General features: G+C 39.5%; 1 protein-coding gene across 1 annotated transcript in view; it reads right to left on the minus strand.

Annotated features, from left to right (window-relative positions):
- Positions 1 to 24,902, minus strand: part of LOC146759739 (receptor-type tyrosine-protein phosphatase T-like) — a 116,805-nt gene that overhangs the window by 12,692 nt on the left and 79,211 nt on the right. The window contains exon 8 of the mRNA XM_085509860.1: positions 23,826 to 24,000. Within this exon, the coding sequence (XP_085365986.1) occupies positions 23,826 to 24,000 (175 nt within the window). The remainder of the gene's footprint in view (positions 1 to 23,825; positions 24,001 to 24,902) is intronic.

Here is a 24,902-nt window from a genome sequence, read left to right on the forward strand (position 1 = left end):
GAACAATGAATGACATTTCTACCCAACTATTCTTAGAGCTACCAACTGAGTGAGCAGCCAATCGCAGAGAAATTACAGGGGATGAGAAGTAAGAGCTGGTAATTTCCTCAGCTGCAGCACAATGGAGAAAATGTCCCAAACACAGAGTGCAGCTCCCTAACCAAGAGGCCAGACCACATCAATAAATCTAATAGTCCAACTAAGCGAAGGCTGGTAGGATATTTCCTTTAGACTTGAAGACCAGCAGAAATCCAAGATCCCAAAAAAGGTGCTGCCATTTTACTGGTTTGGGTGTGCTTTGGCTTTTTGTCAAGCAGTCTCCCAGTATTCCCAAGGATGTCTGTAATTAGTTAATAAACTCTTTCAGTAAGTACATGTTCACTGCTTGTCCTGTTGTCACTGAGGGAGTTAGTTTGAAACAAGATCTCCTATAACCAGACAAACCTGGAAGCTTATTTGGTCATGGCTCCTGGAATACAGACTGTAACTGTAGAAGAGCTAAAGCAGGTTTTGATGTAGTGTACTGTATCTAGAAGTCAATGCAAAATTAGTATTAAGACAACTTGTGTCCTCCACAGACAAGATCTTGTACTATGCAACAGAACCCTGTCCTTCTTGAGAAGATGCTATTTCTCATTCACGTCGCATCAAGTTTCACACACTTCCTGCATGACCTCAAATCAACTTCCTCCAAATAAAATCTCCATTATAAAAGTGTGTGTTCCAATGATATAAAATGATAGACTAAAATGATTTATGGAGGAACTAATGGATGGAATATTCACTTTGCTACAAATCTTACCTAAACAGAATCTGCAGGTGTCTGAGAACCATCTGCATATAAGACTCATCAGATTATTAGTAGTTTGTTCACTGAAGGACACTTTTCTGTCCAGAGTTTTCTGCTTAAAGTACATTATTACTCCATCTACCCATGCAAATTGAACCTGGGCAATCCTGAGTAGGTTCAGAATCTACCTGAATGTACTGATGTAATGAGCTGAGTGCTTCCCAAATAATTTAGTTCCCTACAGACAAACATTCAGCGAAGTCTAAAAACAGAAGGGAAAATCTGTTAAGACATGCAAAGACAGCTTTGAAAACAAACAAAAACCCACAACAACCAAAAACTACAATCTCAAAAACACTTCAAAGGATTCAGGTCACAGCGACTCATCCTTTCAAGATGATGTGCTGTGGTACACAAGCTTTGATATACAATCTGTCAGCTTCTAATAGCAACACTCCCTAAGCATGGCCATCAAACAGGTCAAGAATCATCAAGAAAGAGCAGTTCACACATGCCTTCTGGCCGAAACAAGATCTGATTAAACACTACATTATTCCAAAGTGTGATTTGAGACCACTGCTGACAGAGAGGAGTGGATTACACATGTATACATGACTACACACCTGCACACGTTTGCACTGCCATACTATCTGTGTTATGGTGATAAGCACTGCACAGATGAAACTCTACACCAGGCTCATACCTGTACACACAGACAGGAGAACAGGAGCAGCACTGACTCCCAGCAGGAAGACTGGCTGGAACCTTTTTGCACCATCATCCTGTTACCAAGTACTTTGTAATCACAACAGCTAAATTGAGAGCTGCCAATTACCTTAATAGCTAATACGTAATTAGCAGCAGCCTGAACAATGTGTCATCCTGTGAATGTGAAGAATCAGCAACTAAAATGCAAAATGACCAACATACTATTCAGTATGAAAAAGTGTTATGCCTAGCTTAGATGAAAATGATGACTGGAAAAAAATATGTTTTCCTCAGTAAGGGACGTTTATCACTTTGTACAAGGTCTGTACTTCTTAACTCAGTGGAGAAGTCATTAATTTAGATCCATTTGAGTCACTGATGGAAAAACAGGTTTGATTAAAAAAGCCACAGAATTTAGAAAGGTAGGCTGTGAACTCTCAAGCTGTCATTCACATTGAAGCAACACAGCAAAGGCCATATGTTGATTATTTCAGCCTTTGGTACGTACATAAAATTGAGTTAGGGTACATAAGGGGTTTCTTTTTGCCCATTACTTTGTACGTGTGGAACTCCTGCTGATGCAGATCAATGGAGAACTTTAAGCAGACAAGTCCTCCATAAGCTGTCATTTACATAATCATGAACATCTGTGCTAAAAAAGTCAGCAATTTTCTCATTATGTAATTATGAGGCACTGGGTCAAAATTCACTTTTATTACTGTCAGTAATACCTGCCATGTACCTGCTGAAACTCTCAGATTCTTAATGCCTCTCAACATGAAGCAGCATTGCACTATGCCACTGAAACACAGGTACTGTAACAAAGAGCAGCAACAGAAAACATTTAGAACTGTCCTGTTATTATATGAATGGATAAGACCTGATTATACTGAGTTAAAAGTTCAGTTTCCTACTTTCTATCTGCACAAGCAGAAACCTAGTGTCCAAACAAACTGCGGGTAATACCTGATGAGATCTCCCTCCAGTGCAATAGAAAACCCTCTATTTCTTAGACTAGTGTCTAATCACAAGTGAATTGCTGCAGATAATCATGCACCCTAGAGGAGCTAGAGTAAAACACTACAGGTCAAATCTTACCCAAAGTACTTGCACAGCAAAATCTACTGCTTTGTAAGCACCGGTTAGATTGCATTCCTCAGAGTTCTTTTCAAAGCATACCCCCCTAAAAACATCTCCTGGTTGAGAACAGGAAGATATGGATTATGGTATAATATTTGGCTTTAACGAATAGCATCTGATCCTCTCACTCGTTAAATATTCATCAGCATAACTCCTTGCAGAATTGGCTGATTATTTAAGAAACACAAAGATGACTTGGCTCTGTGCCTAATTTTTCCCTAGTTTACTCTGGTACAAATGCAAAATAAATGGAGTTACCACTGTGAGGTAAATAAGCCAAGTTCCTGCTCTTTTGTCCCCGAGTAATCTGAAATATTGATAAATTCTTACCCTTCATAGGCAAGCTGGTAAGAAGATAAGCACCAGAGGGAACTATTTTCTAGCAGTATCTGTGCTGTGCCTGCTCTGAACCCATTTGTTGCTTAGTAGGACCCTGGCACAGCTCCACAGCCCAACAAACATGATTAAAAATGATTTGATGAACTTAGTCTGTTGAACAGGTGGCTATAATGAGCCTGGAGAGATACGAAAACCACTGTCAGCTACGTAGAAAGAGTTGATGCTTTCTAGAAATGTTTCAACACCAACAGATCTATGAATGTGAGTACAGATAAATGTTGAGCACCCCGCTGGTTGTCAGAAACTGTGATGACCAAGTGTTGAAAGTGAGGTCAAGAGAAAAGAAGCCATTGCACAGCTTCCTTTACTTTTTGCTCCAGCATGAATTAATGAGTAAGTCCTGGGGTGCTGGGAAATAGGAGATTATAAGAGAGTTTGACAGGAAAGGGTGGAAAGGATGCTACTTGGAGACAGTGGTTGCAAGCAAGGCAGTGGAGTGAAGCCAGCCCCTGAGGGTCTGGCTCAGCTCCCCAGCAAGCACAGGGAGAAGCAGAGCCAGCAGCTTGGAGTCAAAATAAGCCATTGCCAACTGGATAAGAAGTGACTGGAGACAAAGGAAGTGGATGGGGAGCTACTCAAACCACTAGGCACGCACTGACAACATCCAGAACTGGCATCTCTGGGGCACTAAGATAAAATACGAGAGTCTAAAATAGAGTTGTCAGTAGATTTTTAGTTTTAAGATCACATAAAACCCCAATTCTAAGAACTAGGCAATAATTTTATAAAAGGAAATAACTGTGGCAGTCAAATCTATCTGGAGTTTCTGAGAAGCTATGTTCATTTGTAGGTATTGGAAACCCTAGATGAAGTATTATAGTATATAACTTCCAGGAAAATTAGTTATAATTCAGAAAAAAAAGTAAACCAGGACTGATGGAACAGATACAGAACCAGACCCAGAACTGTAAGCAACCTTCTGGAATAAGCTCAATTACAAGTTGACTTGATTAATAAAAGTGAGAGAAGAAAAACGAACAGCGGAGATGAATCTGCCGCTTTCAGATTCAGCAAAATTTATTTCACAGGTTTTCCACAAGGAATTGGATATTTAATATGTTTTGTCCATGCCTTCAGCTCCTGCTGGTGATCTTGACAGCGGCATTTTAATTTATTTGGATAACTGTTATTGAAACTTATTCAAGTAAAACACAGAACGCAGTGAATCCATGCAATGATTTAGGACCATTATATATACATCTGTCACAAGCTGCCAGTGTGAATGCGATCTGCTGGGCAATCACTTCATTGGTAATAAAATTCGTGGCTGTATTTTCTTGGGATCTACCAATATTCACTGCATAAAAGCAGCAGGGCAGAAAAACTGAGATAAATTCATGTGGAAAGTGCAAGCATCAGATGAGAGGATAACAACAGTCTACTTCCTCTGATGGTGTTGGAAATGTATTATAACTGGGAATGTAACTCATCTCTGCACATGCATTAAAAAACTCCCGATGATGCACAGATGATAACCTGATACTATGAGGATTACAGGGAGGGACTAGCAGTCCACACATGCACTTCTTTCTTTTTATAGGGTTCTTAGGAGCTCGTTTGGAATTTACCGTGCATGTAAATGCCAAATGAATTTCAAGTACTGTGTTAGCTGCCAATCCATTACACAACCAACGCAATTTTCACTTACAACTCTTAACTGCCTGTGGTACCAATTCTGGATTCTAGTCCTCACAATTCATTGCTTAATATTTAGACAATCTTGTTATCTCATGGAAATCACAGTCCTGATATTTCATACCTTCTCCTAAACAAAGGTGTACTTACAACAGAACATTGCCCACTGTTTTATAAAGGGAACGAGCACACAGGAAGCTGTAAATAAGCTCTGCTCCATAGCAAAGGATTTCTACAGCTAAATGACTTTTACAGACAGTTATTAAATTTAACCACTACAGTTTAAGGTGCTTCTTTATAAGAGATTACCATAACATGGAAGAGCATGAGGGGAAAAAAGCAGCACTGCCTCTCCCATCTAATTAGCTGCCATGACAGCCTCGTATTCTGCCACACCAGTATGGAAAATTGCAACTCCTTCCCCAGGAAATCCAGCACTCTGCATTTTGAGAGCTGTAGGGGTAACTGGACAGATCTACCTCAGTACTTCCTAAAAGGAATTTGCAAAAACACAGAGAAGACCTGCAGCTCCTTGAAAGCATTCAGGTTATAAAAATAAAAACAGAAATCTTATATGAGCTAACACAAGGGAAAAATAATCTCAACAAGACAAGCCTTACCAGTGTATGGTATGCAAAAGCTTTCAGTAAGCTTTAATTTTATAAAGACAGCAGGCAACGTAACAGACCATGAAGAAAGCAGCACACGCGTTGTTCCCATGGCCCACCCCCACAGGTATGCACAAATCTGGGCCAGAATGCAGCGCATAGGTTAAGATCCACAATTAGCTAACTTGACCCATGTGGCCTTTTCAAGTATCTTTGAAGTGCTTTTTACTTGAATTGTGCCTTACAAATCCCTTCATTTATTTGATTCATTGAGTTCAATGCCTCCTTCACACTTCTGGTAACAGCAGTTATCTGGCTCTTCAATCAGTGTAATCCTTCGGGAGACCTCAGTTAACCACATGAAAGGAGGACAGGTATACGAAAGTGGAGAATTTGAAATTTCCATCTGATACAATTAATTACTCGGCTAGGTTAATTTACCACTGCCTTGCACCCAATTCCTTTCTTCAGAAATCACAGCACAGATTTATGATGATCCTAATGATTCATATTAACCATACTTCAAAGACACAACGATGAAAATCTACCTACCTATTACCTCTGCAGGACAATGAGCTCCTGCAATAGAGCTCAGGTAGAAGAGCAGCAGCACTACCAGCTCATTTGCCTCTGGGCAGCCTATCTTGTTTTCAAATCACTGGAATTAAGAAAGTAAGAAAGATGTCCTAATGTGATATCAGCTAAAAGGAATTACTTCATTCTTCATTGCTCAGTTGAAAGTGCCTGGACATTAAAATTAGTTGTTTGTATAAGAGATCTCTCACTGAAAGAAATTTATGTAGATAATAACAGCATATGCATCTCAGAAGCCGTTATGAAATAAATCTTAAGGCACTATTATCTTGTATGTAAACAAGAAAAAATGCCTAGCAGCTGCATGTGAGCAGGAATTAGTTGGCAGACCTGAGTTCCTTGTATTTCTTTCAGGATGTTGCTACAAATTATTAGTAGAACTACCCATAGAGTAATTTAACACAAAAGGTAAATGCAGTGACTCAACCAAGCACTTAAACAGACACCACAACTCTCCTATACAAAGCCTATTTCAAAGCAAACTTAACAAGTCATGTCAATAAAGGACTGAGAATCTTGATTAAGTGATGTTTGAACTCAACAGTTGAACACAATCACGGCTAGACAAGATACAGATGTATATGCTGATTAAAAAAAAGAAGCAGCAATACGGTTCATACTTGGAAAAATATCTTCTCATTACCTCCACTCTAAGATCATCTGTATTGCGGGATTTACAGGGTACACTGCTATTGCTTCATTTGTTGGAAGGAGCAGTGGCAAATGTGATCATGGATCATTTATGATTGCTCAAACGACAAGCCGCTCAGGGAACAGTTAAGAAGAATTGCAAAGTGAATATGCAATACACTTACATTTACAGTCTCTTCTTTTTCCAACAACAGGACAGGATGGTGCACTAACACACAAAAATTCACTCTGTCAGACATAAATCTTTTGATGTGCTTTAGCTTAAAAATAGAATAAAAGTACATCAAGGAAGACCTGGTTTGTGCTATTCCTGCTTTCCTGGTCTTTATAGTTATTGGTTAATCCACATAAGCGCATCCACATTAAAACCAAATAGATCCAGCCTTAGTAAATAATTAATCCCACCTATATTAAACACCACTGAATTCCTTTTGTCATACCAAGCTAACAAAAACAACAGGGATTCACTCTTGGGGCTCTAAGAACTCTTCTTCCTCCTCTTCCCAAGGAAGTAGATGGTTCCTACCAACATAAAGCATTCAGGATTCAGTCATTGAAATATTCCCTGCTCAGTCACTTCACAGCTGGAGGCACGTACTTTATCACCCAAGTTAGATGTTTCTCATCCTATAATCACCACCTACACATCCATTATATGGTGATATTTGTTCGTCTGACAAGACACCTTTCCAAACAAAAAAGACCTGGTGCAAACCTTGAGTGCACCCATACAGAACCACAGAGGTGCAAAGAACTGGGCTTCTTTCATTCGTTCAACACATGGAACTTGGGACTGCCAGGTATGCTCCAGGATTCATGCCTGCTATAGGCAGTTTTAAGGCCAGCTTGTTTAATGGGTTATCTTTTCCAGTTGTTTGCCAGAGCTCAGTACCTCTCATAATGCAGTGTGAAGGTTTAGGGGGTTGTTTACTTCCATTAATAAGCTGAACAATAAACTGAACACATATTCAATTGATGAACCAGTGAGGTACAAAAGTATGCATTTGATATTGCAGCAACGGTTCCTTCTTAGTCTTTAAATGTAATGACAGGTCCTGTTACTGCAGTTGTTGTCATCACATCATTCTTTAAGTAATGGTTTTCCCAACGGCTGGATTGAGAGATCAGAATGTTTAGCCTTTAATATACATCACCAAATCTGGTAAGTACAGTAAAGGCAAATCTGGCAATCACAGTAAAGGAGCAGCTGTCAAAAACTGCACTATGCCAGCAATGTGAAGGAAAGCGTTAAAATGGTTTTCCTTTTTCAAAAGCACAGAGGAGTCTCCCAAACTCATTACCTAAGACTATGCATTCTAAAATACCAGCCCTATTGACCTTTCTTGTTAAAAACACACACACAAAAAAATCCATGAAGTAAAAAGGTGACTTCCACACTGCAGAGGTGCCAAACAGAAAGCAAAGCTCCTAAGGAAGCTCTCAGAGTAAAGAAAACAGGGCTTATAATGAGGCAGCCTAAATCGCTTCTGAAGAACAGAGATGAGGAAGGAGGGATATAATTACCCATGATCTGTTATTTCCTTTAAAAGCCACATTACAATAAACACAGAGCTGACTGCATTTATGTTCCAGTCCATCTCATCAAGGAAGTAAGAAGCAAAGAAAGTTTAATACTTAGTAAGTATTAAATGAAAATTTCCAATGAATTGGAGTCATGCAGACCTATTTGCAATGGACTTGTTCTTACCCTGTCTGCAGCTCTTTGCCAATCAGCACGACACAGCCAGACAAAGTGACTGCAAACAACAGCGGTGTGGATAAGGGTAATTGGACAGGGAATTACTTTCTCATTTTTGCCTCTTTCGCTCCTATTTCTCCATAGTTTCATCCTCTCTCTGCCATGTGTGTGGACACGGACAAAAAAAAAATTGGTGTCCTATGGGGTTTATTATTGACAAAGAGTAGATGAAGTTAGGCAGATTACTACTTAATACACTGTATTTGAGTCTGTCATCCTTTCTGTCAGCACCAGGTACTAAGCATGGACGTCCAGCTATCAAGTGTGTACCCTGCCCCAGTACCAGTTAGTTGTTGGCACAGTATATATATATAACCATCCCTCCTATTTAGGCAATGTGTCTGGAAAAAAGAAGGGGAGCCTTCTTCCAACTCAGTAAAGGAATCTATACTCCAAGGAAAGAAAGTCACAAACAACCACTTTGCTACGAAATCACAGGATGCTGTTTTCTTGTAACTAGAAGGATTGTGGTTGCCCCATATCTAGAAAAGCTAAGCAGACAAGAAAACACTGCAGTACTAAATGACACATTAAAGGCTTATTTCTCCATAGGCATCCATCTTCCTATTTCAATGACAGCTCACACACCTGTGCTCAGTGCCTCAGTCCCAATTACATCAGATCTTTGACTTCTCCTCTATTAATCAGATGAGATTAACCACAACACAGATAGTGTGGGCCGCTCTCCACAAGCGTCAGAAATAGGCACACACATCCTAGGGAGATAAGACTAATATTTCTTTAGAAGCACCAGAACCTGAAAGGAGGAGGTCTTGAATGCTGAGCAATTATCTTTATCTCAAAGTGGACATTGCTATGTCCTTCACTCTGCCTTACACCTCTGTAAAGGAGGAATTTCACTCGCTTGTAAATAACACACAGATACCCAAGTGATGAGCAGCGCATCCCAGGTCCCACAGTTCATCTGCACTATAAATATCTCTTTTTCTCTAATAATAGCAGAAGTTCTCACTGTCCAGTTGCACAACAGGTGGAAAAACTTACACTTTGCTGAATTTTAATATCTTATCTGCCCTTCAACTTCACTTGCTCCCAAACCTTCTCTAATCAAACTGAGTGCATGCAGACAGAAAAAAAATTCTTTTCAATTGAAACAGTGGCTACAGAAAGGGATTCCAACTGAAAAATTCACCCATCAAAACATTCTGCTTTCCTATGCATCTCTTTAAAGAGTCTTGCAAATGCCAATGGAAATGATGGGGCGTCTGATATTTTGACAGAAGCAAGAACGTCACTATGGTAAGAGCTGTCAGCAGGTATTTTATTTTCTCCCTGAAGAATCAGGCTACAGTTTAGTTTAGGCATTACTTTTTTTTTTTTTTTTAAACTAAATATCTTTTATTCGTTATTTCCATTTCCAACGCAATCCCGAAAGATGGCATACTTTATTTCCCTGTGAACTAGATAGATTAGAGAATAACAGTGACAGCTTGTGAATAAAAGCACTACAACCATGCAAGATTCAAGTCAGTGGCCAGCAGAGATGCACTAATTGCCTTGCCACTGGGATAACTGAGGGAAACTATTCTGTACACCAATGTTTTCCTTATTAATACACTCAGAAAAATAACTAACAATGCTTAGGTGTAACTATAAGTGAGCAAAATTATACAAAATATTATTATTTCATACACATTGATATAAATTGCATTAATAGGAAAAGATGGCTTTCTGGATGTATGTAAAAACTCATAAAACTCATTGGGCATGACGAGCAATACGTAGTCAGACAGGTGGGTGACATCAAGCACGCAGGGAGCAGAGTATGAGCAGCCATGTCCAATGGATGACTTTGGGGTCTTCCATCACACTAAACGAAGATGAGAAACCAGAGCCAATATGCCACCCAAACCTGGGAGTGGGCACAGGAAAACAGCCACAGGCTGTGAGGTAACTCAAACTCAGTGATGCTTATTTAGCTTACATAGAGTAAGAACTAAACTCCTTTCCCAAGGAAGCGCTTACACATGGCCTTGGTACAGCAGAAGAGAGAGGTCAAAGGAGATTTACTAGCACGGACTCCTCAGAAGATATTTATTAATTGAGGAAGGGTTGAATCAGAAAGAGTAAATACAGGCTATTCCTTTATCGACAACAATACAATAGATGTTTGTGCTAATTGGTTTAATGGTACTTATTCAGAAATGCTTATTTAGTTATTAAAGAAACAAGAGGCACGTGAATAAGTATTGTTAGATGCCTTGAATACTGAAGAGAAGGCATTTTCTACGGCAGACGAATGAGAGAGTGAGTCAGATACTTATGTTCCCTTTCTAAAATAAAATTAGTAAGCTTTTAAAGGAACACACTGCTTCCAGATAACGGAAAAGGACGCATGATTATATCTGCAATTTACAACCAATGTAAAAGTGTTATTATTTTATTTCAGTGGGTACATGGCATTCCTTCCCATTTGTGTGGCCCACAATAGGGATCAACAAACACTTCCTTGGAGAGTGAAATAATTTCTGGAATGGGTTTCCCAGATCTTGCAAGGACATTCACAGCCCTAAAAGTTCTATCTCAAGTCCCTAAAAGTCCTATCTGAAACAAGTGGCAGCAGTATTTCCTGTAGGCTTTTTTTTCTCTCCTAAAAAGTCACAAAGAAAAAGCTGTTCTCAGTGATTTTTTTCTTTTCTACCATACAGCACCAAAATAAATCTTGTTACAACATTCCAGCTGATCTAATAAGAACTTTAACCTGCTTGAAACCAACACTCCCTAAGGCTGCATTTAAAGAACAGGAAAGACATTCTGTTGACTAATTATATTTGAAATTGTTTATTCAGTTGGAAAATAAAACACTAATTGCCTATAACTGATGTGAACAGAGATATCCCAGGCACTATGCTAATGGTCTGCTTGCCTTTCACTTGGAAAGACTTGGAAAATTCAAACCTTCCTACCCAGCAGGATTAGCCTCTTGATGGATGATACAACGACCTTGACTAACAGCAGTATTAATCTAGAAAGTATCATGTTTTGCCCTCCTGCTTCACAGAAACACGTGTGACAGAGATGATTTAAGTACGTTTCCTTCCAAGTTGTGTCTGGGAACAGGAGAAAAACTTCTTTTCCCTTGATACAGACCATAGCATGTCTATGCAAAGATCCAAACAGCATCATTGTTTTCTAAGGGCATTAGCAACAGGTTAAAGGTGTGTTTTCCTGATTAGGAGGCAAGGACAGGACTGAAGGAGTGAAATAAGAAAAATGAGGTGATGGAGGACAGATAGAGGAGGACAATAAGTAACTCAGAATGCTGTGGTCGTAGCAGACATTCAGAAGAATAAGAGAAGAAAGTATGGATTTAAGTGCATATAAAGCCCCACAGAGCTAAGGACAACCACCACAACTACAGACTGTGGGCACTGACTAGCAATGCTGCTCAAATCTGCTGAAGTATGTTCCATCTCAAAACAATTGTCAGTGCAAATGAATCGTATATAACTGAATGAAAAGTGAATTTTCTCACTCTAACAGGATACTGATCATTAATAAGAGCAGAGGAGGGGATGCAGGGGCAAGCAGGTGCCAATCAGTGTATTTAAACAAAAAACGTACACCTGCTACACTAATTCAACTTTCTGTTGTGTAGATCTGAACAAAACATCTATTATAAACTGCAGATGGATCCAAACATGCATTCCTACAAAAATCCATTTGCTTTTTCTTCTTGGATACGTATTTCATGCAATATTAACCACACCCCATCCTTCACAATTTTATTACACTAATTAAGTTGGCATTTGTTAATTTTCTTGAAAATTGAACCCAGTGGGGTTTTATTGAATACTCCCTTTTTTCCACCCCACCTCATCCCCCCCCCTCCTCCCCCCCCTAAAAAAAAGGATGGTTCCAAACAGGAATATATTAATGCATATAATGAAAAGAGGGCTGCAGATCCCAGCAAGATATGTGACAACTCATTTAACATATAAATTGTTTGAGGTGCTATTTCAGCTAAGTGATCTTAATGCACTGCCACATTTTATGCCATTAGCCTCAGGGCCCCAAGCACAATCATTTAGTTAGATATCATCTTAAAGTCCCCTGGGTTCATTTTTGCATGCATGTTAACAAATATAGGCTTAGATTTGCAATATGGTAAATGCTTACTTTTGCACGTGTGACACAATGTGGAGTGAGATCTGTACTTGTGCTTGTACTCCAGTATGATGGCATCCACTGTCCTAACTACAGAGATTATTTTAAGCCTGCTGTGCCTAAAGCTACAGCCGCTTTCGAAATGATATGCACATTAACTTGTACAAGTATAGCTATCCTGAGGATGAATTCCAGTCATCTAATGAAATGGCCTTGGAGAACAAGTGCCTCAGTCTCTTACACAGTTCACCCTGAAAGGCAGATGCCTTTGAAGCCATTGAGAGAAAGATCTGCTCAAGTTCAGATAACTCAGCTTTGGCAGACTGGATGCCATCCATTGTCAGCCAACCATCACATTCCTGTTTGAAAGCTTCCTAGAATTATAAATACCACCAGATCCACTGCCTTTGAGTTTGGCGAAAGCTTGTCTCCTGTCTCCATCTATTTACAAGAGTAAATACCCAAACTGATTCACTGCTGTGTACGTAGAACACGTTTTTCCCTTCAAGCATCAAAAGGCACAGGAAATGTGGTGCACGTCTGGTGACATGAATCAATTTGGAAGCAGTATTAGTAAACAGAGCTGCCATCCAGACCAGACATATATAAAGCATCAGAAAACATAAAATTAAAAAGAACACAAAAAACCAGCAGTGTAGGTCTCCAGATATTACATCTTTTTCAAATAACCACTATGTAATATTCAAGAGAAAACAACTGAAGAGAGTCACTGGTGAATCCCAGAATTGCCCACATAGTCAAGACTTGACAGATATATATGACTAAGACATCTCTATCCTAAAAATGAACTTTTAAGATGATTAAATCATGACAGATTCTGCAACAGCAGATGGGACAATAAGAACACATGGAACAATCAATAGTTATGTTTTAAGTTAGATTCTCTCACGCTTTCTACTAATCTGTTATTTGGGTTTTGTTTATTTTTTTCTACACATTTTGATGTAGAACACTATCAAATCATAGTTTGATCAGAAAAGTTGACTCATTTGTCCCCAAAGATATAAACACCTCACACATCCAACTACTAACTGAACTCTCCTCTCAATTTGTGATGTAACTGTCTGGACTCTTGGCTTGTTGGACACAAATGGCAAGAGAAAGAACGTATAGAAGACCGTAACCTTACAAATGTCACTCTGAACTCTTGGGCTTAGTGCCCAAGGAATTTCAGTTTAATGGAGGAGCCAAAATGAAAGAACATTTTGTGTACAACACTCTCACTACTTGTTTTGAAATACACTGGCTTTTCTCTTTTGCTTTTCTCACAAACATATCTAAAGCAAGGGGAATCAATAGTGCAGTCCCACGCAAGGAACTGAACTGTTGTAATTATACATAAACCTCTCCTATTCTGGAGTAACCCTAGCAACTCAAGTGTCTTACTTGTCAATTATCAGTAATTTGCTCTATTCCGTTCCACCAGAATTACCTACTGCTCCTTTCTTTGTTCAGACTGGAAACAGGATAAATATACCTTGCAGCAACCAGAGGGACATTTGTCTGATCTTACTGACAGAAGTTTGACTGATGTAAGGGAAATTATCACCTTGTCTGCAGCAAAACATTTTGATGTGGACAGACAAGTCAATGAGTGGATAACATTATGGCCTGTCATTTGAGTTGCTCCTCTTGAGAGCAGCTAACAGGAAAGAGAAGCAGCAGGTGCATATAAAAGCATAAGAACTGACACAGAGATGTGCAGTGGATTCACTAAGGATAGACACCTTACTTTTTTACTTATAAACAGATCGTACAGCATACAGCCGTAAATGCAGTAAATACGGAAGGCTGCTGATTTAGTGTACACAAACCACTTGAAATAATTGTCTCCCAGAACACATCACCAACTGTACAGTTTTAAACTTCAGAATTACTTTTTCATGCTCTTATGCTGTTCTCAGCTGATGCTTTTTGTGTCTTCCTGTAGTTCTTGGGAGCATCACTGTGGAAGCCCTTACCCAGGGGTAAGCAGTAATTCCATTGCCCAAGTGCTTGCCTCTACCAATGCTTAAGGTTCCTTGCTGAGACTTGAGAGAAGTTCATCCATAACACACACAAGGAAGCAGAAGTAAGCGATTTGGCAAGGCTCAACAAGTAGACAAAGGTATGTGGAAGACTAAGTAGTAGAGTGATGGCAAAAGAAAATGCAAGAGGAAACACAAAAGTGCTTATATTGAGAATTCCAGCCTCAAAACCATGGAAAATACTGAGAAATACTGAGTTTGGAACAAAGGACTGAATAATACCATAATGCCAAGTAAGAGGGAATAAGATCTTCTCAGCACTGCTCACAGGGGCCAGTCAGAAACTTAGAAACAGCAGAAACAAAAGAGAGAATTAAAGAAATAAGCAATTCAACCCTTTTCCATTTTAATTTGTGTCTGTATCCTGCTGAGGGAACAAGCAGTTTGTAAGTTGTAGTCTGCCATGTGATTCAGTATTAGCTGCAGGCTCATAAATAGGACAGTAAAGCACACGCAAAGACTGATTTATAGGATCCAAAGAGAGAGAGCCTAAGTCGTGCAGCTATTTGCATCCTCCTCACATACAAACGTGCACTGATAGAAAGTTTCCTGCCGAGAAAGAGAAGTGAGAGATGCTCGGGAGGGAAATCTCACCTGTAGAGAGATAGGTCTAGTCTGTACAAAGCCAAGAAACTTCATATTATGTTGATGTTTGTTTTTTTTTTCTGCCCTCAAATCCATAGGCTAAGGATTACAATAGAGGCAGGGCTTGCTGCAATCACACTACTTAACTGCTGCTCAGCAGGTTTCTGCCCCTACATCTGAAGGCATCTCTCAAAGTCACAGCAGGGCAGAAGTAACAGGAAGGATGTGAAGTGAGCAAAGCATCCCAGCACCAGTAAAGGAGGGCAACAAGTGGTGATATTTATCATGGCAGAAGATTAACACATCAGATCAAAGCTGAAAAGCATCACAACAGGTTTTGGGGTTTGTTGGTGATCATCTGGGATCTGCATTTCCTCACCTGACAGCTACCATGGATGCTGGGAAATCATTGGCTCAGATAAATTCCTCAGTGGAGCAGGGGGGAAGAAGTGGGACTGCAAAATCTAAATGCAAAACTGCAACTTCGGATATTTTCCTACCTCCAATAATCTCGAAGCTGAATGGGAGCTGACTGCAGAGTGAGCATTCCTTCCCTAACGCTGAAAAATGCTCTTTAATCTTTTCATTTGGATAGGGCGAATGTTAACGTAACCAACACCCAGCTTCTCCCTGGAGTTCAGTTCTGCCGGCTTTGAATGCAAAGCAGTTCAGCTCCATCATTCAGAGGCAAATACTGTGTGAACTTTAAAAGCCCTGTTTCCCTCAATATCTAACAGAAGCTGGCTGAAGGGCCTCCATTCAGCACACCTGACTTCATTCAGTTGTCCAGTAGCAAATGTAATACTTTTGCAGCAAGCCTATTAGCTGCAGTAACTACTGCATTCCTGAAAGAGCTCAGTAACTATGCTTCCTTACACTCTGTGTGTCTAGCACCACAAACTTCCTACAATCTCCAGTCATCATGATCTGAGGCACCTGCATCCCAATAGAATGAGTTTACTCCCTTCATTTGAAATTCAACCATTTCTCACATATAAATGGAATCCGTGCTGTTTTGCCAGTTTACTCTGACAGGTTCTCTTATTAATAATGACCATTGCACACTGAGAAATCTAATGAATCTTTGCCCACATTTCATATTAAGTATAGCACTACAATTTTGGGCTTTTTTTCCCCCCTCCTGCAACAGAAAAGATATTTTGATGTAGAAAGGATATCCTTCCTGCGGAGATAACAGCTCATATCCACCAATTATATCTAACAAGTGTCAAAGGTCTCCTAATCATACCAGACTCCTCACCAATATCCAGTACAATGACAGATGGTACTTCAAGTGCCTTCTCTTGAATTAAAAGCACTTAACAGGATTGTAACCACAGCATGGGCAAATTAAGAATAGTTCTAGGTTCCATTTGCCAAGAGGTTTGAAAGTTCATTAATAACTTCCCTACAATTAAAGAGGCAGAAGAAAGATGAGTGGAAGAGAGACAGTTAACGACGCATGTGACTCAAACCTTCTGCTAAATTTCATAGTTGAGTCATAAGGGGGGTGGGGGGGCGTCATTTTGAATTGTAATATCATATGAGCATCACAAGCAATCAGCTGTTAGAAAACACCGTACCTTGGAAAGAAACAAAGAACAATGGAAAGTTCCAGATACATTTTGCATGGTGTACATCTGATCGTCTGAGTTGCCAAGCTATCCTAACTGCAAGAACGTTTCCAGCTAGCAAAGGCTTTTAAGATATCTCCTTAGCATTTGATGCTTTTTTTCCTTCCGATAGCAGCACTCCTGAATTAATTTCTTTGCAGCTGCCTTCAACTTTTCTGATGATTTTAAATGGGCACGGAGAGGGCTGTGTGTTCTGACTGCCAAATATCAACTACAGGCATAACCCAGCAGGATCAAACCCTACTAGAAACAGCAGCATAGATTGCAGAACAATTAACAAAGGGACAATTTTGTATTTTGACTATATTTTAGCCACCAAGCAAGAAAGCTAATGGGGACAATAAACAACACTGGCCAAGTAACTGCTACCCCTCCCATCCCTTTAAAAATAAACAAACGAGAATTGGTATTAGCAAGACTACAGACTGTCATATGAATACTACAGAACAACAGAAGCCTCCAGCAGTGAAAGTCCCTCAACATAAGTTAATACGCTGTACGCCCCAGCAGCAATAGATACTTGAAAATTGCATTACTGCTATCTTCCTCCACGATGTAAGGCAGCATGAAATATACAAAATTACCTTGTCTGTACTTTTCAAGCATGAGTGTAATCCTAGGCAGACTGAAACACATTCATTTGTTCTTGCAAGCTTCCCTCCTTCCACCAGCTGAACTGTTTGTTGGGAGCTTTCTCTACAATAGGAAGCTAATAGGTAGATGTTTACTGGAACACTAACCAAAAAACAACATATTATTTCCACCAACTTTTGGACCACATCTTTTATCTGAAGACCAAAACCTTATGTAAATTGTTTTGGCAATTTTAACATACTAAGATTGAAATTGTTATGATTAAACAGCTCATTTATTTACTTCGATTCCCACTTTATCCTTTGTATTTGTCTGATGTGGGGAGACACTTCTCAGAACAGCAGGTAGAAGAATAAGGTTATATAGAAATATGCAGGTCTACATGAATAGCTGATGGAAAAGTCAAGGAATGCCAGGGCAGTCTAGTGAGATGACAAAGTCTATCACACAGCAATGCTTTTCCTTTCATTACTTTTGCTCTTTGGAGATTTCCTCTCCTCTGTTTGGTAGAGGCAGGTAAGAGGGTATAGGACAGGGCACAATTATTTCATACATTCAATACATTCATAACATTATCTTACTTAAAAGCAGCAAGAAGGCTTCTTCCCACAACAAATCTTGCAGTTACTCAGGTCAAGTTGAGAGGAAAGATTTAAAGAAACAAAACTAAAAACAAACAAGCCTTTTACTAAGTTAATCATTCCTAGCTATTTCTAGAGTCCTCTTCTAGAGAGAGAGAAGATGATAACCCTGGGAGAAGCCTCCTTGCTCCTACAAAGCTGTAACAGCTCTCTCTGCCTAAGACTGGTGAGGACTGCTTGCCCCATGGCTTTCAGCCAGCAGAACAACAGCTCACATGAGCCGTCTGCTCCCTGCACCATCACAACCGGTTCCTGAGATACATCAGGGAGGCTGCAGGTAACCACACTCAGAAAGCACAAGGATTTACTCAAGCTCCTTCACTTCAAAAAGACTGTTTTGTATTCTTTTTTTTTCTACTTGTTATTGCATTTTTATCTTGTATTCAGTTAAGAACTTTATACATCATGAGCATCACGCTTAGAAACATGCATATTAAGAACAATCCTAAGGAACTCAATCCCATGCCTACTTGTCTACCATGCTCAGTCAGGATTAAAACATAACTCCTTAATGCATCTCTAGGAGGAAAACAAACAAATCAAACACCACCAACCTCCACCCCCCCCCTCCAACGCCCAGCCTTCCCCCCATCCCAATCTCCAATTTCTTTCCTATATGCACAACACTGATAGTTCCTGAAACTCAAGTCAGTGCTGTGACAGGAAAGTTGTATTCATTTCCCAAGTGCCTACAATGAAGATAAAGTTCATACAGCAATCTCTGCTTGCTTAGCTTAGAAATTGAAGAGCTATGGCAGAAAGAAAAGAAATTGGAGACCTGAACTGTCAACAATTAGCTTAGGAAATGTCCTTGTATCACAGCTGTAGCTTTGTATTCTTCCCGGAAACACCCATTCTAATTCACACATCCTTGGCTAACGTAAACACTGAAAACAAGGAATACAAACATGGCAACACGACTGCAAGTCCACATTGCACAGTGCAGCTCTGAAAAATGGATCCAGTCTATAATATCATGTATGTCTATCAATCAGCTCCCAAGAAAGGCTTCATTTCCAGTTCTATTTTGGAGGTTAAACAGAAGGAGAAGGAAATATTTTCTTTTGAAATAACACGTATCATTCTTTCTAACTGCCTATTTCTATGAAACAACGGCTTTGTCCTCAGCGCTCTCCCCTCCTCCAAAAGCTATTAAGGCAGAGTGAAAGGAGAGGAAGCAAAGCTCTCAGTGAGAGGGAATGAGTGTTCAAAATCTCATCTCCCCTTTTCTCAGCACACAGACATCCAATGATTAGATCTGAGTTAAAGCAATAGCTATTGGACAACACCAAACTAGATGATTAAAACAGAGTGAAGAGTTCGAGTAATTATTAGCCAGATTTGAACACCAGGGTTTGGAGCATTGCATTCCCTACATCACTGTGACTACAGAGGAATAAAGGAATGGCAGCAGCTTCTTCAGGCACCCCGCAACCACAAAGTCAGTTTCTCATGTTCACTAATTTCATAACCTTCACAAATGGTTCACATCCACACATACACTCTGTGGTAATCCAAAAGAGCAACATTAACACACACCCGATCAAATCTACACTTAACTTCTCCTGGTGCTGCACACATTAACTCTGCAGACAATCCAGTTGTGTAAAAAGGCAAAGAGAGAACATGAGAGTGTGAGAGCATGAAGCCTGAGGAAAGCCCTCCCCATCACAGCTTTCCTGATACCGCTGACAGTGCCAACGAGAGATGCTTCCCTGTTCATAAAGTGATAACGTGCAGGACCTTGATTAATGCATATTACTCAGGCAGATGAATTCAAATCTACTCAGCAACTTTCACAACCTGGATGAGCCCGATTAATAGCCGTGAGGCACGAAAATTCCTATCTGAATTTCTGCACACTATAAAAAAATATTTTAACAGTGAAATCTAAAAAGCATTTATTTCCGACCATAGATGAGTTTCTCACCTAAATGGCTCCAAGTGAGGGGCCAGGTTAGGATCTTCCAGCTACTCTCAGGCAAAAGAAGATGACTGCAACATTGCTACTATTCTTATCAGTACCCCCAGCCCAGGGATCTGAGTACTGTTATGGCAATAGTTGCTATATTATCTTGTGATGGCAAGGGTATTATGATACATTTAATGAGTACTTTTCATACCAGTATCCTAAGGTACAAAATTATACATGTACTGTGGATGAATATGAAGTGAAAGACTATGGAGTTTATGGTCACAGAATCAAAGAATGGGTTGGAAGGGACCTTTAAGATCACCTCCTTCCAACCCCCTGCTGTAGGCAGGGACACCTCCCTCTAAGCCCAGGTTGCTCAGCCCCATCCAGCCTGGCCCTGAATGACGGCAGGGAAGGGGCATCCACAGCCTCAATGGGCAACCTGTGCCAGTGTCTCACCAGCCTCGCAGTAAGGAATTTCTCCCTGATATCACATCTAAATCAGCTTTAAACTGGAAGAGGGCAATTTCTGCTCATCCTGTCACTACAGGCCCCCATAACAATGTCATCCTAAGGAAGTACATTGAAGTCAATTGTATTTTCAGTCCAGATGCAAGCTCTAATCTGCAGTACATGCATAATGCCATATAATATACTTTCATATCTACACTCCCACTTGTTTCACCCAAGCAGACCTATGGAGGGCCTGATGCAACATCTCTATGGCCAGATCCAGCCTGGATCAGATGTGCGAGACATATCTTTATTTCTTATTTTTTTTAGGCTTTGGAAAGTTCTTTTTCCTAATAGTTCTTCCTGAAGCTTAATAATTAATTGAAACTACTCTGGATACAACTCCAATGGTACATACTGAGACTGGTCAAAATGCAGGTAGAGGTTGTCTACTTCATAATTTTTAATAGTGAATTTGCAAGGTATATCTCTATATATTTAATACTGAAGCAACTTAACCACATACATAGGTATTTTGTCTTAATGCATAATTATTTATTGTTATTTGTTGTCTTGACAGGCATCAGACCAGAAAAGAATTAGAGAAAAAACAGTAAGCAACACTGGGGAAAAAAACAACAACCCACCTCTCCCTCTGGCATCATTGCAAGTATCAGCTTCATGTCTGAAAACCTCAAGAAAAAAGTGACTGATAAACAGATGAGCTGTCCCAAACATCACATGGATGACAGAAAGCCACTCAGCTAAGGAACAGACTGTCTTACATCTGTGTTGAGTAATCAAACACTATAAAAATCAACAAAGGCAAAACTGAAGGGAAAAAGAACATATCCTGAGAGGTCTGTAAAGGGGTTTTGTCGCATACTGCAACTCCTGTTGTGGCAGCATAGAACAGATCTCATAAAAATCATCAGGTAGCAATAAAATGATCTCAAAAGACCTGCTGGTGAGCCAAGACTGCAAAAACAAACAGGTTCAAGAAAAAAGAAGTTACAAATTTCTACCACTCATTAATTTGGGCACTCAAACTACCTGAAATGGATCAGAAAAATAAATCGCAAACAACTTGCCAATACAAACACACGCACAGTTTAAAATGTTATTCACACTCCCACATGAAGTAAGAGGCTTTCTGGAAGGACACTCGAATTGTATCATTAATACAGATCTCACGTGTTCAGATCCTGGACAGTTTTGTAGTATTTTAAACAATCTTTACACAAGCAAAATATGCATTTATTTCAGAATATGGATAACTGCCATGCAGCTTTTACTTAAGAGAAAATTACGGACTAGAAGCATTCCATCTGCATGCGATCAGTACAGCGAGATGTAGAAGCTCTAGGATACTCGAAGCCTGCCCTACACAAAATTACTGTATGAGAGACTGTGAAAGTTAAGAAATAGAGGAGAGCTATTTTCCAGAGGAGCACCAAAGGATGGTAAGGTGTGCAGATGGAAATGATGGGTTTTTCAGGCTTTGTGATTACGATTCTGAAGTGCAAAGAGAAGAATAGATTTACTGCCACTTACAGAAGGTATTTGCACAGACAGTGAACAGCTCTGCAGTGGCAGTTCTCTAGCATTCTCAGTATTGGAAATATAATGTCCACATAGTCACGTATGACAACCGAAGGGGCTGGTTTGTGTTTAATATCACTGGTTTATTTGCTGAAAGAAGTATCTACGGTTCCAATTTCAAGTGTTGAGGTAGTAAATGTATTTCAAATAAAGATTCCTCATTCTGTGTCTACTAAATTATGCAGCATCAAGAACTGTAAATCACTTTCTCATTGCTGTAATAAAATATCTTACGGCTAAGGGAAGCAAACAGATCTTCACATGAGAAAGATATATAGATAGTTTTTTCAACCTTGACCTTTGTTGAAAAAATCCTACATGATTTTATGTTCAGCTAACTGGGAAAAAGCATGTGAGGCAAAGAATTAGCTTGGATTTAGTAGGTTTAGGGACAGGACTATCAATTGAGCAGAACTTCAATTACAGACTAATTTAATGTATACCCAAGTACATTACTGCAATTCAATAAACATCTCTTCAGAATTAAACAATTCCAATTTGCTTTCATTTCAGTCTGTATATATGTGTTGCGAATTTGCTATTACCCACGCTAAAATTAGCCAGACTAGAAGTACTCATCCATGCAATCCCAGTGTTTCACAGTGCTGCATCAAGCTAACCTCAAATGAACCACTTAACTTTGCCTGCTTACTAATACAGCAGCACAGAGCAGAGGAGTGTGCCTTCCCATAACAATATTCCTCTCCTCAAGTTTCTCTGCCTAGGTGTCTGCCTGGGTAATTCAGCAGTGAGTCTACCAATGTCCATCATGTTGGATGTCCAGCCATTCACATTTACAACTCACTCTTCTATTTTTCTCCTCCTCATACTGTTAAACATGAAAGTGTCAGGCACGTGCCCAACTCTGCATACTCTAATATTGGTTGCTCTGGAAGACTGCCTTCCCTCTACTTAACAATTTTACAGTACCAATATGCTGCTTTTGGCAACTCGATTTCATTTTAATCATAAGTTAACTCCTCTAACAAGTGAGATAGTAGATAATTTGGTGGGAATTAAAAGCATTTCGCACCTAATCTGAACATTCTCTTCATGATCAGTGTAGCCTGAATATCTACAACATTGGATATTTAAAACATTGTGAAGGTGCTAGTGCTAAGTGACAGAAAAAGTTGCTAAAAAAGTACTACAGTAGAACAAAGTGATCTCATTTCTCCAACAGTCCTCTATCTCCATAACGTACAAAAGTTTTGATCAATAAAACTATATTCTCTGAGAAGATTCCTTCCACCCACATCAGTATTGCCTTCAATAGACACTAAAGCAGTCTAAGGGGAGACTGTCACCTTCTGGTTTGTTCTCCTAAGACACAGTGAGCATCCTTGTGGTGCAGCTTGGGTAACATTAATAAAGCAGCGCAGTAAATAGCATTTCATTCCGTGCATCATGGATGTTCTTAAGCAAATACCACCTTGCACGTGTCAGGCACAGCATCACCTCCTGAATCACAGTTAATAAGAGAGCTGAAACCTCCAGCTTCCATTAAGAGCTACTGATATCTGTACTGTGTGCTTCAGGACATCAACAGAATCATTCCAGATCACCTGCACCCAACAGTCTTGAACAGACTCTTCTGACATGCAACACTACCATAGGATTATTTGTGTCTGATGAAATGTAAAGCAAGCCAGATGAAGCTGACTGACAGATAAACTATTCTGCTGACTGCATTAAAATTATCCACAGCTACCATACATTACTTCAAGAGCTCATGAAGAAGGCTGTATTCAGATAAAGCTTTGATTCAAATACTTGTTTTAAGAAAATGATTGAAATTCATGTCACTTTTACCCATTTTTCCTACTTGAATCTAATAGGATTGAAAGAAAGAAAGGCCCAATAGGACGTCAAATTTTACACACAGTTGACACAGGAGGAAACGCTCAACTAACACCAAGTTGCTGTATTAATACAACTTACCTTTCACTATTAGTTCTGCATAATTTGAAACTCCAGATCCTCCATCTGAGCGAATGACACACCGGTATTTGTTGATGCTGCGCTGCGAAGTGTCAGCAACGCTGACGGTAGCAGAGAAACGCCTGTGGTTGACGACTCGAGTAACCATTAATGCTGTGTCCCTCCCATTCCACTGCTGTGGAGACAGATGAAAACAACTCACATCACAAAGGCACACAAATTATTCACTCTTCGTTACTCTTAAAACTGCTCAGACCTTCACTAGGTTAGATTTTGTACGAGTACAATTCATTCAGGAAAAGACAGCTGGTAACGTCCCTGAAAAATTTACAGGCTTTCTGGGTTTTATGAAGTAGTGGGCTTAAATGTTCTTATATATTTAAGTTTTTTGTATCTACTTAAATTCTGACATATTTTTGTGCGTTTGATGTGTTATGTATACTGAAAAGCCTGGAGAGTGACAGCTAAGACTATTTGTACTGGGTATATCCAGAAGCTTATCCAGGACATGAAAATACTACAAATGAATGCATTTTGTACTCCTGTGAAAATACTATAAGTGAACAGATTTTATAAACCTGTCATTTTCAGGCATAAAACTTTGTTTCCAGAACAATTTAAATACATTGCTTGGATGAACAGCAATGTTTATATGTCCAGCAATCCTCAATAAATCTTTCTCCACCAATGCCATGCAGCATTTTCCCAACTGGAAAAGTGACAGATGATGAATTAACTGGAAATCAGCATAAACACCTGAACTTGCTCAGTTGGTCTATTTTATTAGAAACCTCAATGGAAAACACAGAGTCATTGTGCCAGTTTCCAGTAATCAATTTTGGGAAGTATTTCCAAGGCTGTTTTCATTAAATCCTCCAGTTTAAAAGAATGGAAACCAGGATCCCCCTACCAATGATGATTTCCTCCCAAATCCCTTCTTCTCTTTGGAAAAAAGGTTCACAGTGCTTCAGATCAGAAGTTTTTTCACACACATATAATCTTTCCGTGGAAAGATTTCACAGAAATAATTCAAAAAAAGATATAGAATAAGCCAAAATATGTTTCTGTTAATGCTAA

This window comes from Coturnix japonica, chromosome 9 (genome assembly GCF_054131305.1).
Source record: "Coturnix japonica strain WE chromosome 9, WE-NBRP24, whole genome shotgun sequence".
Lineage (NCBI taxonomy): Eukaryota > Metazoa > Chordata > Aves > Galliformes > Phasianidae > Coturnix > Coturnix japonica.